At 37.5% G+C, this 18,373-nt stretch overlaps 2 protein-coding genes across 2 annotated transcripts in view; one reads left to right on the top strand and one right to left on the bottom strand.

Moving 5' to 3' along the window:
- The window catches only part of LOC134674253 (scavenger receptor class B member 1-like), a 254,420-nt gene that overhangs the window by 63,360 nt on the left and 172,687 nt on the right, over positions 1-18,373 (top strand). The gene's annotated exons all lie outside the window — the stretch shown is intronic.
- The window catches only part of LOC134673486 (uncharacterized), a 37,323-nt gene that overhangs the window by 4,914 nt on the left and 14,036 nt on the right, over positions 1-18,373 (bottom strand). The window contains exon 2 of the mRNA XM_063531483.1: positions 688-797. Within this exon, the coding sequence (XP_063387553.1) occupies positions 688-797 (110 nt within the window). The remainder of the gene's footprint in view (positions 1-687; positions 798-18,373) is intronic.

Here is an 18,373-nt window from a genome sequence, read left to right as displayed (position 1 = left end):
TTAGTAGTAGTAGTTAAAATGGGTTTATGGGTTCAAACCCCGGCTCGTACCAACGAGTTTTTCGGAACTTATGTACGAAATATCATTTGATATTTGCCAGTCGCTTTTCGGTGAAGGAAAACATCGTGAGGAAACCGGACTAATCCCAATAAGGCCTAGTTTCCCCTCTGGGTTGGAAGGTCAGATGGCAGTCGCTTTCGTAAAAACTAGTTCCTACGTCAAATCATGGGATTAGTTGTCAAGCGGACCCCAGGCTCCCATGAGCCGTGGCAAAATGCCGGGATAACGCCAGGAAGAAAAAAAAAAGTTAAAATGGGTTTATCAAGCGGGGTCCGTATTTCGTATTAGGCTCCGTTATGCCATGGTAAAACACCGCGGGACAACGCAACTATTAAGATGATAATTTATTACTTAAGTTTCGATTGACATTTTCTATCAACGATTGTGATCTTGGCTAGAACCCCTGGACTACACCCCTCGCTCTAGCTTTCGCACTCATGTACCTAGTCTATTTGTGACGTTATCTATGAAAAGGGACTTTATTGCCGATGGCACTTACGCCATTATTATCGATGGTCCGATGTAAATACAATGCCGCGCGACGCTGTGCGGCGTAAGCGCCATCGATAATGCCCTTTTCATAGATAATGCCATTAATGCCCCATTTAAACTAAGCCCAGGACACACCTGCCACGGCCACGCGCCGCGTTTGGACTCTCTCCCCTTGATGATCCTCAGTTGTCCCGCTGTACGCTCCCGCGGCTGCCGTGTGTGTCGGCGGAGTGGGACGCCGCACTCTGAAAATAAAACGAGAATTCTTGAATGGAACGTTTTCGCTCGAAAACCGGAAAGAAACAAATTAAACTCTAAATCTCTGATCCTACAGATAAACTCTAATCAAATTTTTTACTTCGCTAAAACCATAGATTGATCTCAACTACGAGTAATGCTTGTACTGTCAGCCAAGAAAGTGGTCTACCACTTTTCGACTCTATTATCTGATTGATAGAGTCGAAAAGTGGTAGACCACTTTCTTGGCTGACCGTACATATTATATTAGTATTCTCGTGACGTAGCATTTTCCAAATGTAAATTTACTTGCACTTTTTGTAAATACACTACTTAGCGTCGGTTGCACCAAATCGTCACCGTTACAGCGATCTCAAAATTTTATTGTATGGGAAGTTTCATACTACACTGCTGATTGACGTTAATCAATCCGTTAAATGTGGTACGTGCAATTGGCCTTTAGTAACGTAACCCCACCTCAGGCTATCTATATACACACACAGTACCTACCTAAATATAAATACTAGAGGAAATACGTCTACATAAATTACGTAAATCAATTCATAAAATGTAACTTAAACGTCTATTAAACCAAAACGGTAGTTATTAGAATTCTATTTAACGCAACAGGTAACAAAATGATTAAGTATGTCACAGCACGCACACTAACACATTTTCTTTGAAGTATGTCATTGTATTCTGAGAGATGAGAAGTCGGATTTGTCGCTCGACCGATCCGCAATTTGTACTGAGCGAGCAAAATCGATATATCCAACAATTACTTGAGACTAAAATATAATAATTGTATTTAAATGTAATTAAACGTATGATATGTAAAAAAAAATATTACATGTGAAATGTAACACTTTCTTTTTGTAAATGTGATGTCCCCGACCTCTTTTTATAACAAAAAACCGAGCAAACAGGCATTTATCTGCAGCAGTGTTCACGCGCGCGTCTGGACTCGGTCTAGTGAAAAATCCAAGTGCAACTAGTTTTATTACCCGCGCTAGATTCGATTGACGCGGTAATCTTGTACCTCGGCAGATCGGAAATAGTGCGAATGCCGCCTCCCAAGTGTTCGCATGTCTTCATTAGAATATTGTAACATAAATGCATATCACGTGATGCGTATAGATATTGATATAAGTTCACTTTGTGAATGTCTCGAGATTAACATATCTTTGACGTCGACTGTACGTTAAGATTCAGGAATATGAATCGCAAAATAAATAACATTTTAGAAGACTTAGTTGACGAACCTACATACCTAGACACCTCAGTAAATTTATTTGTCTAAGACAAAAATAAATAATTTTATGTGCGTGCATAAAATCAGCATAGATATTATCTGTCGGAAAAGTTGAATTTCCTTGGGAAATTCAGAAAACCGGCGAAAAACGACGGAACTATTTGACGGGAAACAGCTTACCGGCGCACGCGACGATTTTACGCTAAACCGATTCAATTTCAACCTAAACGAGTGGTAATTAGATTAAAAATCGTTGTATAGTTAAATTGATGAGTTTGCTTTTTATTAACTCAGGTATTCATGCGTGGTTTTTATTTAACTTTTTTTTTTATCGCGGTATATCAGTTTATTACATTGTCGACAGTTTTATAGTTAATTTGTATCAGTAACTCATTTTGCATGAGACAAGTTGACTATACGATTGACAAATAGGTTACTTATGTGAATAATATAATGTAGCCTACCTATTTTTAAAAATTTGTTATGTAGAATAATATTTAAGTGTTTGTATGTATTTATTTAGCACGATTATTTTCTAGGATTTTGCTAGCGATAGTAAATTTCTGTGTACAATATTTTTATCTGTATGTATTCATTTTTTTCTATTTGATTTTATTTGTATGATTTCATTTTGTTAAGGTCGCCGGAAGACGCTGGATGCGGGTCGCTTCCAACCGGCACGTATGGAGGTCCAAGGGGGAGGCCTATGTTCAGTAGTGGACGTCTTATGGCTGAGATGATGATGATGATGATGATTCATTTACAAGCCTGTGGACTCATTTTTCCTCATTACAGTAGGTACACATTGATACGTTTGGGCTGTACTACCATACCTACCAATACCATAATTAAGAAATAATATGTGACGTTCCACGACAAAAGGTACCTTATGGCGGCTGGTGCTTACGTCGCATAGCGCCGCAATAATATTGGAGCGGCGTTAATTATTAACGCCAGCGTAAGCGCCAACCGCCATAAGGTACCTTTACCCGTGGGACGTCACATATAAAGATCAGATATAGATAATAATTAATAACCTATATTGAAAACCACATCTAGATATTGTGTCTACTCGTACTCTACACTAAAGGCTGATTCACGCTACATCGGATCGGACCCACATCGGACCGGGTCCGGGCAAAGGCATTTGACACTTCATTTTCTACGACGGGTGGTCTGATCACGTGATGCTGTCTATAGAAATCTTTGTGTCGGATGGCATGGCCTGGACCCGGGCCGTTCTAGCGTGAGTGTTTATTTTATTTTATTTATTAAAGGGAAACAAACAACGAATATTACATATATTAACAAATCAGTTAAGATATTACATTGGCCAAATCAGTTTCCACTTATATAGATAATAACATTGAGTTGCTCAGAAACGACAATAATTAACACTTAGAAATTAAGTTGTGTATATGTCATAAGACTTTAACAAAAAAAAAGGTTATGATGATACTTTCGGAGTCCTATTACAATTGTAAGAAGTAGGTAAATAAAGTTCAGACAATTCTGATTGCAGCTCTGTTCCAGACACGGCGAAAACGCAACAAAACAACAAATCTCTTTAATGAATGGCTCTTTGGCAAAAACTGTCATTTTCACACCATTTGTAATGAATATTAACCTTTAAACACGCAACAAACCGACTCATTCACTAAACTGCTCATTAATTATACTCGTAAAGTCGTAACCTGGGTTTTGTTGTACGTTTTACACCTTGAGGCGCATTCTGATTGAAATAACAGGTTATGAATTCGAGCTGCGTTTGTTTTTATTTTTAATACCTATGAATCCGTCTGCGTGAAAAGTGATATTTCTTACACCAGAACAGAACTTTTGACAGATTAGATCCATAACAAATGAAGATCAAATTCATAACCTGTTCGTACTATGAATAGCCTTCTTTTAAGTGTCTATCGAAATAAGTGTTTGCCTTTTGTAAATCTACTTCTTTTACACAACTTCAAACAAATGTCGTTCACTGTATAAGAAATACCACAATGGTAACTTGCTTTTTGAAGCCGCGTTGAAAATTGTCAACTTAAAAACTAATTAACAAAGAACTATTAGCTAAACACAATGTTGAGAAGTATAGAAACACTATAAAACGTACTTATGTAATAAATAGTCTTTGTGGATATTAATTACCTATTAGCTATGGTTTAACAGCAATAAGGACTGTATCGTTTATTATAAATACAAATAAAACCTGGTCTAACTGTTGACGTGTGTATTATTTTGTATTACTATGTTCTTAAGGTATACTCTGGGGGTATTTTTAAGCCATATCTGATATAAGAAGGTTTTACATTTATTTTATTTTAGGGACTTTATGATGATTTTAATACCGTCTAGCAATTGTAATTTGGACAAGCCTATCGAGCTTAATTTGAGACTATTTCACCGATTCCTTGGTACGATTTAAAGAAACAAAAGGTTAATATGCTGCCAAAATATGCCATCTAAGTGTCCTTTTCATGATTGCTCAATTGAACATCCACAGAATAAATGTGGTGAATTTTTATCTTTACATGAAAACGACTTTTTATGCAACATTTTGGATTCCCGTCAATTTCTGACGCCAGCGAAATGAGGGAAACAGCTAAAAGAATCTACCGAAATCCAAAGCCTAACGGACATTCATGGCGTTGAACCATGGCTAGAACAGGTCGATAGAAACGCTCCATGATGGTTATATTGTATACCAAAGTCGGGGTTGTCGTAAGTAACAAGCCATATTCTCTAAAAGGCCACCAAGCACAGATCCAAAACTTTTTTTCCAACTAAAAGAAATGATTAGACTATGCCCAGATGTTTCGCTTTACGAATCATATGTAATTGCTGTTTACATAGTACGATTTTTTTTGTGTAATATCTCGTCTTGTCCGCAAACCGTAAATTTTCTTGTAGTATTTGTCCAAAATCGTTGTAGTTACTCGGGAGGATTGGGTAAATATTGTCCAAACCATATGCTTTACGTGATCTCCCAGGACGAAATGTTACTTATTATTAAAGCACTAATTAAACTATATGTGTAATTTTTTAATAAAAATATAATACCAGAAAAAACGGCTAAGTAAAGTTGTATTTATAATAAACGATACAGTCCTTATAGGAAATAAATCTATATACAGTCTGTGTCTGACCATGGGGCTTTAAATCCAGGGCTTGATTTTACTCGCTAAACTGAGCTACTTTTACTATGGGGCCAACCCTAAAATCGGGGAAAATTTTTGGCTTTTCCATAGAAAACGTCGACATCTAATCAGCCAAAATGTATGAAACGGTGAAAATTTTTTTCGGGATTTCGGGGTTGGTGCCATAATAAAAGTAGCTCAGTTTAGCGAGTAGAATCGTGCCCTGGATTTAAAGCCCCATGGTCAGACACACCCTGTATGTAAATGCCTTATTCTGTAAACAATAAAACCTTGTATTAGTGGTAAAGCAATCGATATTTAGTGGCTTCGTTTTATTTGAGGTCTAATTTAACCTCTTGTGTAGGCATAATAAGAATCCTTATCGATTTTGTCATCTTTTTGCATTTTTTACAAGATTTCTTTTTTGCTTTGTACACACATTATGACCAGATATCGTAACTTTTACAGCATTATTGGTGCAGCGGAGTGGTGTTAACGGAATAGGTATAAACAATTTCAACCCTAATGATTAATTAGCATTAATTACGATAATATCAACCTTAATTTACCATTTCAGTTGGAATTATCTATACCAATTTCGTTAACATCACTCCGCTGCACCAAAAATGCTGTAAAAGTTACGATATCTGATTTTGACAGGTTCCAAAATCTAAATAAAAAAGTTGAAATCTGGAATGCCTTATATGGATAAGACTTGTCTATATTGCATTTATTGGGTTATGATTGTGCACAATGAAGCGTTTACATATACGTACATACACTTATAATAATTACAGCTTCCTCTATTTTCCATACGTCCACTTATTGAGGTATGTTTGAGATTAAAGCAAACTCAACTCATTTCACTTTCCTGCTAAGTATTTTATTTACACACCACTTGAATACGACTTAAACATGTAGGTATACATAATAGCAAAAGGATTTGTTTTAACAGTAGAAACTATGCTTATATGATATCTTTGACTTCAGAATTGGCCTGAGCTTTTCTAATGCCGACGATGATGATGTTGACTAGAATGCTTGGGTTAACAGCAATCAGCATAATACATGTCATCACTTTTTGCAATTGTTGATATTTTTCGTACCTAATTTGACTTGAACCCCTAGTATATGTAGGTAAATTCCATTTGATCACGTGACGGACGTACCTACGCGTTTGCGTTAAGTCTCATTTTAGCATGGGATTTTGAACAGCGCACCAAGCGGGACGTTTTGGAAACTCAAAATCCCAATTCAGAATGAGACCTAACGCAAACGCGTATACGTCAAGTCACGCCATCGCCCATGGACACCTGCAACACCAGAGGGGTTGCGAGTGCGGTGCGTTGCCGGCCTTTAAGACGAGAGTACCGTCTTTTCTTACAGGTGTGAAAGTCGTATCTGTCCGGAAATGCCGCGGACCGCGGGCGACAGTTTCCACAGTTAAGCTGTGCTAAGCAGGAAGTTTAGAAGAAAAGGTACCTATAGGTATAGTAAGTGTCACATATCTTAAATTGGTGAATACCTAATGTAAAGTTGTCTAAAAAAACCGGGCAAGTGCGAGTCGGACTCGCGCATGAAGGGTTCCGTAACATAATGCAAAAAAAAAAGCAAAAAAAAAACGGTCAGCCATCCAAGTACTGACCACTCCCGACGTTGCTAACTTTGGTCAAAAATCACGTTTGTTGTATGGGAGCCCCATTTAAATCTTTATTTTATTCTGTTTTTAGTATTTGTTGTTATAGCGGCAACAAAAATACATCATCTGTGAAAATTTCAACTGTCTAGCTATCACGGTTCGTGAGATACAGCCTGGTGACAGACGGACGGACGGACGGACGGACGGACAGCGAAGTCTTAGTAATGGGTCCCGTTTTACCCTTTGGGTACGGAACCCTAAAAAGGTACAGTTGTTACCGCAGTGAACTGCCTAATCGTGAACCTTATTGCGACGACTCAAAGTCTAATATAGCTGTTAAACTTTTTAAGTAGAACACAATTTGAATATTTTGAATACGCCTCGTTTCCTATTACGCCTATTGCGTATTGTGTGATTTGTGCGCTTGAATAATACATGTCATTTCACACGTCGCTCCCTGCATACAAAGCAGGTTGTGTATTCTCATTGAATGCGCAAGCGATGTTTTACGGACAAACCAACGCAATAAGACCTCGAGGTTCGTATCTACAGGGTGTCTCTCGCGAAGTTGACGGCGCTTGAGTAGTTGACAGATCTTTTCTAGGGGGTAATTGCACAAAAGATCCCTATTGGTCGATATGTCTCCAAGGGAAAGCAATCAGATAAGATAATAAAATCTACAGGTGTTCAGCGACAAAGTTCCGAATTCAAATTCTAATCATTTTGAACGCGAATTGCGAAGGAGTGGGTTTTGCGTTAATTTTGGAATATGCTGAAAAGGTTGGAGAAGCCATATTACAGCGAAGGTTGACATTTAGAAAATGTAGTTCTCAAAAAATTTAATCCGCATTCATCTCCATTTCATAAAAATAGAGTAGCTTTATATGTATTATTTTTAAACTTTATTCGGATTTATTCTTTATTTTAAGAAGGAAATAATTTGACATTTAGGCATTTTGTGACTTTATTTGTCGTAGTTTTCGAAATTCAGCACAAATATATAAACAACTTGACATTAAATAAGGTAAACGTACTGGTGCTCGACGCGGTCCCAGTACATATCATCTTGAAACTTAAGTTATTGTCAATAGAGGTGACAGCAGGTGTCATCTATTGGACATTAGCATGTCGAGCACTAGTACGTTTACGTTATAATATTTAGCTTTTTAATGAAACCAAAGCTCCAGTTGTAGGTTGGCTGTCGATAGCTCTGACCGCTATGGGAATGCGTCTGTTACGTCATTTGTGGACAGCGCGGAAAGTGTTTGTACAAATTTGCTCGCATTTCAATATCCTTGTTACGAGGCATACTGTAACATTTCGCATGCTTATGTTATGTTTGCTCTTGTTCAATATGATCACTGAGTAGCCGCAGTGAATTGAGCGACAGATTCAAATTTTAATAATGTAGGCAAATTAAAGTTTCAGTATATTGAAATAAAGCTATGCTGTGCCTCGCACCGGCTTCCTGAAATTCCCCCTTACTATTTTTCGTACATAGGTATCGCTGTCAAACAATTCCCACGTTTTTCGTATAAGTATCTGACGTGATCGTGATCTGAATGCAATTACGCTAATTCAAAATTAATGTAATTACTAATTTCAATTTTCAATTACCTACGCTACGAGTAATCATGTAATGATTAGACGTAATTGCATTAGACTTAATTAACATTGGTGTCAATTAAAAAAGTGGCACCCAAAGGAACCCTAACGAAAGAAAACGGAACCTAACCCTAAGAAAACGGAACCCTATTACTAAGACTCCACGTCTGTCTGTCCGTCCGTCTAGTTTGTCACCAGGCTATACATATCTCATGAACCGTGATAGACAGTTCAAATTTTCACAGTTGATATATTTTTTTGACGCTATAACAACAAATACTAAAAAGTACGAAACCGTCGGTGCGCGTCCCGACTCAGACTTAGCCGGTTTTTAAGGGTTACAATGCAAACATGTTCACACGACGACTCATAGATCGATTTTCCCAAACGATTTTGTTTTGTCATTTTGATTTTGAAACATCAAAACTTCGAAGGCAAGTTTTGAAGAAGAAGAAGAAGGAATTTAACCACGTTCCCAGGCCGCACTAGTTCATTCCCATCTATCCCATTATGTAAGAGTGAAAGCTTGCTATTACAGATGAGGTCGTCGCTCCGCCACCGCATTCGATTTGACGCTTTCTTGCCATTGGGGCTTTTTGTATGATCATGCATCATATGCAGCATGCTATGCGACACGATCATCTCGCTAATGAACGGGCTGGGATGGAAATATTTTTCACTGACAGTTGATCCAAACTTGCGACCAAATGCTGACACTTACTGCGAGACGGTGAGAATAAGGTGTGTATTGTGTGTTTACACATAGGTATACCGTAAAATGGGGTGAGTTGGGTGAAATTTGACTTTCAAACCTCGATAAAATTTTATTTTTACATGTGAAAACTGAATGGTGTATGTAATAAGTGGTTCGGACGTTTGTATTTTATTTTGGGTAGTTCCATTTCATAACTATGACGATAAAGAGGAAAACCCACCTCACCCCGTAGTGCCTCGTATTTAGGGTGCGAGGGTTTTTCATACAAAGGTGATTTTGGAAGAATGTTGGATCGATTTTTTTTATTATGCGTATTACTATAGCCCCATTTTAAATTGGAATACATTATTTTTGTAGCAGTAGCCTTAAAATCCCTTCTCACCCCCCTCTCAAACCTTCTCTCCCCATTCATAACCCAACTCTCCCCGCGAAACCTACTCACCCCGTTTTACGGTACCTAAATTATGTAACTGTCTATTTATATTGACTACCTTAGTGCTGTATAGTAGGTAATTAATTGTTGCTAATTTACAAATGTAAAAGATGCCAAAACCGTTCTTGTAAATAAAATAAATAATAATAATGAGGAATAGCTACAACAAGGTGTTCACAAATATTTGAACTCAGCCGCTCTATTTTCAAGAGGTTACAGTGCAATTGCACTGGGTCGTTCACCTAATGCGGTTGCCGAATCGGGAGCGAGCGAGCCCATGCAAGAGCGATGGAATGCACGCTCTGTGATCGAAGTTAAGGTGATATTTCAGTGGCAACTGCAGCAGCATTGCTATTTCGACATTACTGCTGCTGTGGCCTTAACATGGGCACTCAGGCCTATTCGGATTTCGAGATAATCACAAGATCTAGAGATCAACTGGATCTACATTAGATATCGACTAGATGTGACTTGGATATCTAAGTCATAACGTGTCGAAATCGTTCAAGAGGACCTCCAGAATCGCGGAAACGTCAAAATTGATATATCCAAATGGCTACAAATATAATGACCACCAAAAAATACTTTGGTACCCTAAATAAAAAAATCATGCTTACCAAAAAAAATTACTGAACACCAAAAAAATAAGGCCTAAAATTACAAAAGTACCACCGTTTTAATTACGAGTGCACTTCAAATTGTATTCGAATACCAAATATATTGAATGATTACCAAAAATCATTAATGATCACCAAATGTTGAAGACCAAATTAATGCGATATTTTCACCTAAATAAACACTATGATTACCAAAAAATGTATACATATTACCAAATAAAGTAAAATGCTGCCAAAATTATTAGCCCCTCCCGCTCAACCCTCCGTACCCCGCACCATATATATACCTATCTAACCTAACCTACTTTTCTAGGAGCATACTGAAATGCTACTAGAAAAGTAGGTTAGGTTTGTACTGCTATCAGTTAAGTGGGCTAGGTTAGCACTGCGACCCTTACAGAAATGAATTGCTACTATAAAAGTGGGTTAGGTTAGGTTTAAACTGCGACCCTTACAGAAAAGAAATGCTACTAGAAAAGTGGGTTAGGTTAGGTTTGAACTGCGACCCTTACAGAAACGAAATGCTACTAGAAAAGTGGGTTAGGTTAGGTTTGAACTGTGACCCTTACAGAAACGAAATGCTACTAGAAAAGTGAGTTAGGTTAGGTTTGAACTGCGACCCATACAGAAACGAAATGCTACTAGAAAAGTGGGTTAGGTTAGGTTTGAACTGCGACCCTTACATAAAAAAGATTCTACTAGAAAAGTGGGTTAGGTTAGGTTTGATCTGTGACCCATACAGAAACAATTGTGGTTACAATTTTGGTGGTCATTTACTATATTCGGGTTTACAATGATTATTTTGGAGTCATTTGCTTTAATAGGATATCAAGATTTAAAAATTTGGTTATAATTTTACATTAAAATGGAGTTCTAATTTTGGTCGTCATTTACTATTTTTGGGTTTACAATGATTATTTTGGTGTCATTTTATTTAATAGGATATCACGATGTGAAAATTTGGTTATCAATTGACATTAAAATGGGGTTTGAAATTTGGTAATCATTTACAATTTTTGGGTTAATAATGATTAGTTTGGTGTCATTTCCTTTAATAGGATAGTAAAATGTAATAAAATTGGTAATCATTTCACATTAAAATGGTGTTATAATTTTGGTGATCATTCATTATTTTAGGGTGGTAAAGTAAATTTTTTTGGTATTTTAAATTTTATTAAATCTGGTGATCAGTTAAATAGCAGCCTATCTAAATCTATCTTACAAATATCTTTAAATTATCTATATCGTAACTTGTTGAAGTCTAGTAGAAATCAAATTCATTTTCCGAATCGAGCCGACTGTCACTGTCAACTAGACACAAACACAAAGCTCGTAGTCAACAGTAACCAGACAGTAACAGAATCGGTTAACAAAATAGACGCGCGCGCAGAAATAAGTAGAGTTAGACCAAGAAAAGTCTGCAGCGATTTTGATAGTCCACGCAGTGCAACTTCTATGAAATTATGACGTACAAATAAGAGTTGCACTGCGTGGGCTATCAAAATCGCTGCAGGCTTTTCTTGGTCTAACTCTACCGCCATTTTATTCTTGATTACCGGTTGTTGACAAGTCAGACGTTATCAATGGTTTTGTGGATTAATTGAAGCGCCGCCTATACGGCTATGGGACAGTTTAGTTATTTTTCATCACACCAGCTCGGGCTTACTTTGCTCTACAAAAACTGAGCAAAGTTGCATTTTATTCACATGTGAGGCAAAGTAATCAAATGCAAATTTTGATTTGTTTTCTTATGTTTGCTGATAAAATTGACTTTTAAATGATGATTTTGGATGATAAATATTTAATAACATTCATTTGGATTTGATTTTGGGTTGGTGTGGTGAAAAATTTTGTGTTTCACTCGGGGGCAACTTTTGTTTAACCCTCGTGCTTTGAAACCCTCGCAACGCTCAAGATTCCATTTTCGAACCACTCGCTACGCTCATGGTTCAATTTGGGAAGCTTTCGCTTGCTCGGGTATCAATAGCACGAGCGGTTAAATAACAACTTTGCCCCCTTGTAAAACAAATAACTATTACGACGTTATTAGAAGTTATCACAGGTCCACGGGTAGTCTACGAAGACTAGACATGACTTAAGACCTGAACTATAACAGCGCACAGAACTCGATCTATGACAGCACGTGGTGGAAATGAAAAGTAGCGCTTGCGCAACTAGCGAGAGGCTTGCACGCGACGGAATGCATTTTCACTGCAACGGGGGCTTTAGCTGCTAAATCATAGGCGGAAGCGGAAATATATTCTCTAATACACATTTTTCAGTATAGGTCAAGTAAATCGTTCGCGTCTTTCCTCTAAATGTAAAGTTAAGGGAATTTAAAGCTATTTTTTTCAGTACTTGACACTCAAATAAGAAAAATGGCACATACATGTACCAGAATTATTAGCTTTTATTGTACCTATTGTCCCCAAAAGTGAACTTTTTCTATAATGTGTTACCCTACTAAGATCCTGCTTGCGTATCTAAAAAACTTTGGAACATACAAAATAGATAAAAAAAACCAATTCTTAGATATTTAATTATATCGCACGTGAAATTGGTCCTTCGAACCGGATCCATTATGCATGCGATGCGAGTCAATATTCTCGCCTTCTACCCGCGACTACACATTAAAAAAGTTCACGTAATTAACCTAAACATAAACAAGTTTACATAAATAAAATAATAAATAAATAAATATTTTAGGACATTCTTACACAGATTGACTAAGTCCCACAGTAAGCTCAAGAAGGCTTGTGTTGTGGGTACTCAGACAACGATATATATAATATACAAATACATACTTAAATACATAGAAAACACCCATGACTCAGGAACAAATATCTGTATCATCATACAAATAAATGCCCTTACTGGGATTCGAACCCAGGACCATCGGCTTCGCAGGCAGGGTCACCACCCACTAGGCCAGACCGGTCGTCAAAATACATAAAATTTATTATTCCCACAAATCTGTTTTATAGGTAATAATTTAACTGTTAATTTAACTTAAGACATACATAATTACATTTATTACATAACGACTTTAGATTTTTTTACGATATATAGGTGGTAAACGAGCAGACGATTTGCCTGATGGTAAGCGTCCATGGACACAACACCAGAGGGGTTGTAAGTACGTTGCCGGCCTTTAAGGTGAAAGTAACGCTGGGATGGAAGTACGGTTGTTTTAAGGTGACAGCCCATTTCCAACGACAGCTGCATTACTGTTCGTTTTACTATGGAAATTGACAATAACAGCGACGCGTTCAGTACTAGTAGTGCAGCTGCAGTTAGAAATGGAATGTTACCATTAAACTAAAATCTTTTTCTTTTCCCTGCCAGTCCCACGTTATGTGAGGTCGGCACAACATTTTTTTGTCTTCCATTCTCCTCTGTCTTTCGTCACCTCAGCACTCAGTCCTTTCTTTCTCATATCCTCTCTCACACAATACTAGTTCAAAAGTTCACCCAATTGTACCACACGCCATTGCGTCACAGCACATCAGACGTACATATGTGGTTAGCGGTCAACTATGACTTAACTAGTTTGGGTCGGACGTCGGACGTTGCGTCACATGACGGATTGTACCGATTACTGAGCCCAAAAGTGGACTTAGGCCATTAAGGTTATTTGGAAAAGGTGTAATCAAGAAGAATTATGAGATGCACTGGCCTAGTGGTTTAAATTATAAAACTATTGATGCAACTGGGGGTTAAAAAGCCTCAACAAAATGGACAGACAGTTTGGGTCAGAATTTTTTTCGTTGTCTTGTTTTTTGGCCCCAAAAAATGTGACGGAGTGGAGCTCTTTGTATGGGAGGAAATATAGTTATAAATTTTTCCCAAGGGAATTGTGATCTACAGCTTGAAAGACATGCAATTTTAGCATTCATTTTTTATTTATTTCATTTATAAACGAAAATACAAGCGTGATAGAGTGGGGAAAAACAAGACAACGAAAAAATTTTTTAACGTTTATTCAAGATTATCCCGTGTCTCATTCTCACTTTCTTTGGACATATTACACGTCGAGACGATACATCTGCGGAACGACTTCTACTGCAAGGAAAAGTCCAAATCACTAGGCGCGGTAAGTCACCAATGCGTTGGTCAGACCTAGTCAAAAATGCACTCAATGGACCACTCTATGAATGTACAAGAAGAAAAGAATAGCGACGGTTTGTGAAGCTTGCCACCGGCCCTGATATGATGACCACGACCACTCTGACAACAATATAACTGACAACCATAGATGTAAGTAAATTGAGGTAGATATGGTACCAGGCGCACGATCGTGAGCCATTAAATATAGGTTCCGGAACCTATATTTAGTTAGTCGTATGGGTGACGCCAACCTGTCAAGTTGTCAAAATCGTTGGATCAAATTTTAGTTTTGTCAACTATGAACGTCACACGTCTACATAAATAAAAGGTCATTGCTGACAACATAGTGGACGTTTTGGTAAATGTAATGACTTGTCACACAAAACACATCTTCTTCTGTGGCAGATTCGCCGCGGTCGTTACGTCTAGTAGCTTCAATGCGATGCCATATATTTTTCCCGAACTAGAGTCAAAGGCGCGTTGATGTCTTTCTTTATTATAGTTCGTTTTTTTTAGCATTAGAAAGAATTCCAAAGAAGCAAGCGTGCAGTTTTTATCAGGCTCTTTAATTGTTAATAATTATTCAATTATCTAATGTAGCATGGTCAATACATATAATTTACTTCAAATTATTACCGCTAAAAGTGCCGGGGTTGGAACCACAAGCTTACTTCTGCGAAGTTCTTTCTAATGCTAAAAAAACGGACTGTAACCTCTGACGCAAAAAAAAGAGGCATGCGAGTATTTTAAGTTTGACCGCCATGTTTGTGTGTCGGTCTGTGGCACCAGCTCTTAAACAGGTAAACCAATTTGGATGCAATTTTTTATTTGAAAGCAAGTTTACTAGCGGTGGTTCGTAGATATATTTTATCAAATTAAATTCATTGTATTGGTTTTTTTAATTTTTATTAATAAATTATTTGATGCGTAATGAGGAGAACGGATCAGGTATGGAAATCAAATATGGCTACCGGAAGTATGTATAACGAATGATATGCACGATTGGCGCCAGCGCACGTAACGTGCTTGTTACGTGCCTTAAGGTCTATTGATGGTCGGTTTAATTGGATAATAACTATGAACTTGGAATGACTTTTAGTGCACAAGTGCCAATACATGTACGGAAAAGTACGATACGAGAAATGTAGGATAACTAAGACCTCATTTAGATAGCGCTCTGTTGTCAGAGTACGTTCGAATTGGCTTGATAGTAGTATTGTCAAACTTTTATAACAGTGGTACTTTTATCCGATTTATTACATAATTGTAAGGTCAAAGAGTGCTTTTATTTTTGTTCCTTTTCACAATGAGCAATGACATGACTATAGTGACTACTTACATAACAATGCGCCCCTTGAATTAGAAATGAATCAGAAGATCACGTCGGCTCCATTTTGATCACAATGTACAAACAGCAATGTACCTTATTACAAAAGGCATAAGGACCACCGATGCACAGTTAAAAGTGTGGGCTATGGTACGTAACTAAACGCATCTTTACGGCTCTGTTATTTGTTTTTTATTCATAAAAGGTCAAGTCAAGAGCGAGTTCTGGATTATCTTTATCGAGATCTAATATGAACCGCTTCGGATTGCTCCCTTTAGTCCGTAGCGGCAACATAATACTTGCCATCATACTTAAAACAAAAACGCACCTCTACGTGCCTCTACTATAAGAATATCTACGGTTCGAAATCGAATGACTAGAAAGGAATGTCAAATGGTTAAAGGGTTAGTTTTGCTAGTTAAATAAGTAGGCTGATCTTCAGAAAAGTATAACAAGAAACCAACCTTAAATTAGTAAGTATGTATGTATTTTAGAATATTCATAAGTACCTAAGTATTTTAAATACGTTTCTGAATATCGTTTAAGATTCTGAACAATTAATTAGTAGGTATTTGAAGATTGAATTTTTTCATGAAACTTAATTTGTATATACGGTAAGTACCTAAGTAACTAAGAATATAATATATTAACTAGTTTTGGTCTAAAAACGCAGTCCTTAAACTAAAAAAAAATCACCACGTAAATTCTTTACCAACAGTTTGAGATAGAATTCATACCGGTACCCTGAATGGAATGAAAGCGAATCGTACAATGTGAAATGCCTTTTCAAAGGACAGTGCTTAAAGCTTTCATAAAAGCTTTATTTTAATCTTTTGACAGTTGTTTGGATCTTTTGTTTTTACTCTCCGTACGCTATTGATGTTTAGATTCGTAATTTGTCTAGTTTTGTGCTATTGACATGTCAGTAAACTTCAAAAGGAACTTGTGAGAATGATTAGGACGGTTTTTAATTATGCAAAAGACAATACTAAACTTTCATGCACCATTAATTAAAAAATAAATAGTAGGTACCAATTGTGCTGTAATTGCCCGTTCCTTCTATTATCGGTACCTAGTGAAATAACGGTACGGTGCTGTGGTATGGTACGGTAGAAGGTGATCAGCGTCATTTTTAGGGTTCCGTACCTCAAAGGGAAAATACGGAACCCTTATAGGATCACTCGTGCGTCTGTCTGTCCGTCTGCCACAGCCTATTTTCTCGGAAACTACTGGACCAATTGAGTTGAAATTTGGTACACATATGTAAATGAGTGACCCAAAGATGGACATGTTTTTTTATAATTTTAAAATACATAGGTTCGAAGTTATTTAAGAATATAGCCACAAAATGACCTTTCCCCCCACTTTATTTCCGCAACTACTGGGTCTAAAAAATTGAAAAAAATACATAAAATAGTTCTTTACCTATAGATGACAGGAAAACCTATTAGAAATGTGCAGTCAAGCGAGAGTCGGACTTATGTACGGAACCCTATAAACGCGAGTCCGATTCGCACTTGGCCGGTTTTTTTTTTATTTAAATATTACGGCTAATCAGTGATCACGTGGTGCTTTCCATAAAAAACGAAGCGCCGGAAGCTCCAGCCTGGCGCCGGCCCGTGGCCTATTTTATAAAGCTACAAGTTACGATTTACAAGCGGAAGTCTCTTTCTAACCCTATGTGTTAGAACGAGACTTCCGCTTGTAAATTGTAACTTGTAGCTTTATAAAATAGGCCACCGGTCTAGCGTGTCATCCTTTACCGATGTACGCCGGTATGCCATCTCCCGAAAGTTAGCGAAATTTTCCACATTGAACGGTTTCCGAAAAATCACGTTTTTTTGCGACAGGGAAGTAATTTTCCATTTCCAAAATGGAAACTTGAGAAATTTCCTAGACTTCATCCAACTTTCGTAACTTGCTCATCTGTACCTGCAAAAGATTGCTTTAAACACTTTAAAGCTTCGGTGAGTGTCAATCAGAGTGCCATCTTTTCCCTCTGCGAGCTTCGCGGCTACTTTACTAAAAAGATTCCTTATCAGAAGGTATGTAATCTCCTCATCGGCAATTAGGCTGAACGGCACTTCCGTCCGCGATAACATTGAATACTTCGACCTGGATATCTCCGATTTGGGGTTCCGTGAGATTGGGCATGATAATGGAGTCCATCGGCTAAAATTTTTACGGCCGAACAGTACGGCCCAAAGAATCTGGAACTTCCTGGATTCAACGGGCATCAGTAATGAACTTTAAAAGGCCACAGATCACTGCTTAGTCGACGGGGCACTCAAAGGCCCGCAACACCCCTAATAATAATAATTGGCTACGTATAGTACGTCGGTTCCTCACTCTGCGGCCCTGACCACCGGCAGCTTGGGCCCTGCCCCGCTGCCGGCGGCACCCTAGGTTAGGTTTTTTATAATGTGTTTATATGTATTTTTTATTGTTTTGTAAGTGTTTTTATATTTTACTTTTATATTCATATTATAAATGACCTAGCCTAAGAAGAAAGATAAATAAAGATAATAATAATTGGCTAATATTAGCTGCTGAAAGGGATAGACATTTTTTCAGGCGGAGACCGTTGAGCCGTCAACGTACCATGCGACTTCCTTAGACTAGATGGAGTCAGATTGACTTGGAAAAATATGGAGAGCGAAATTTTCCATTGCAAAAATGGAAACTTTTTTCTTAAGTCAAAGTTTTAATTTTTTTTTACAAATATTCTGCAACTTAGGTACATTTGCAT

This window comes from Cydia fagiglandana, chromosome 2, assembly GCF_963556715.1.
Source record: "Cydia fagiglandana chromosome 2, ilCydFagi1.1, whole genome shotgun sequence".
NCBI classification, from domain to species: domain Eukaryota; kingdom Metazoa; phylum Arthropoda; class Insecta; order Lepidoptera; family Tortricidae; genus Cydia; species Cydia fagiglandana.
Note: the sequence above shows the minus strand (reverse complement) of the source record. Positions and strands in the feature narration are given on the sequence as shown.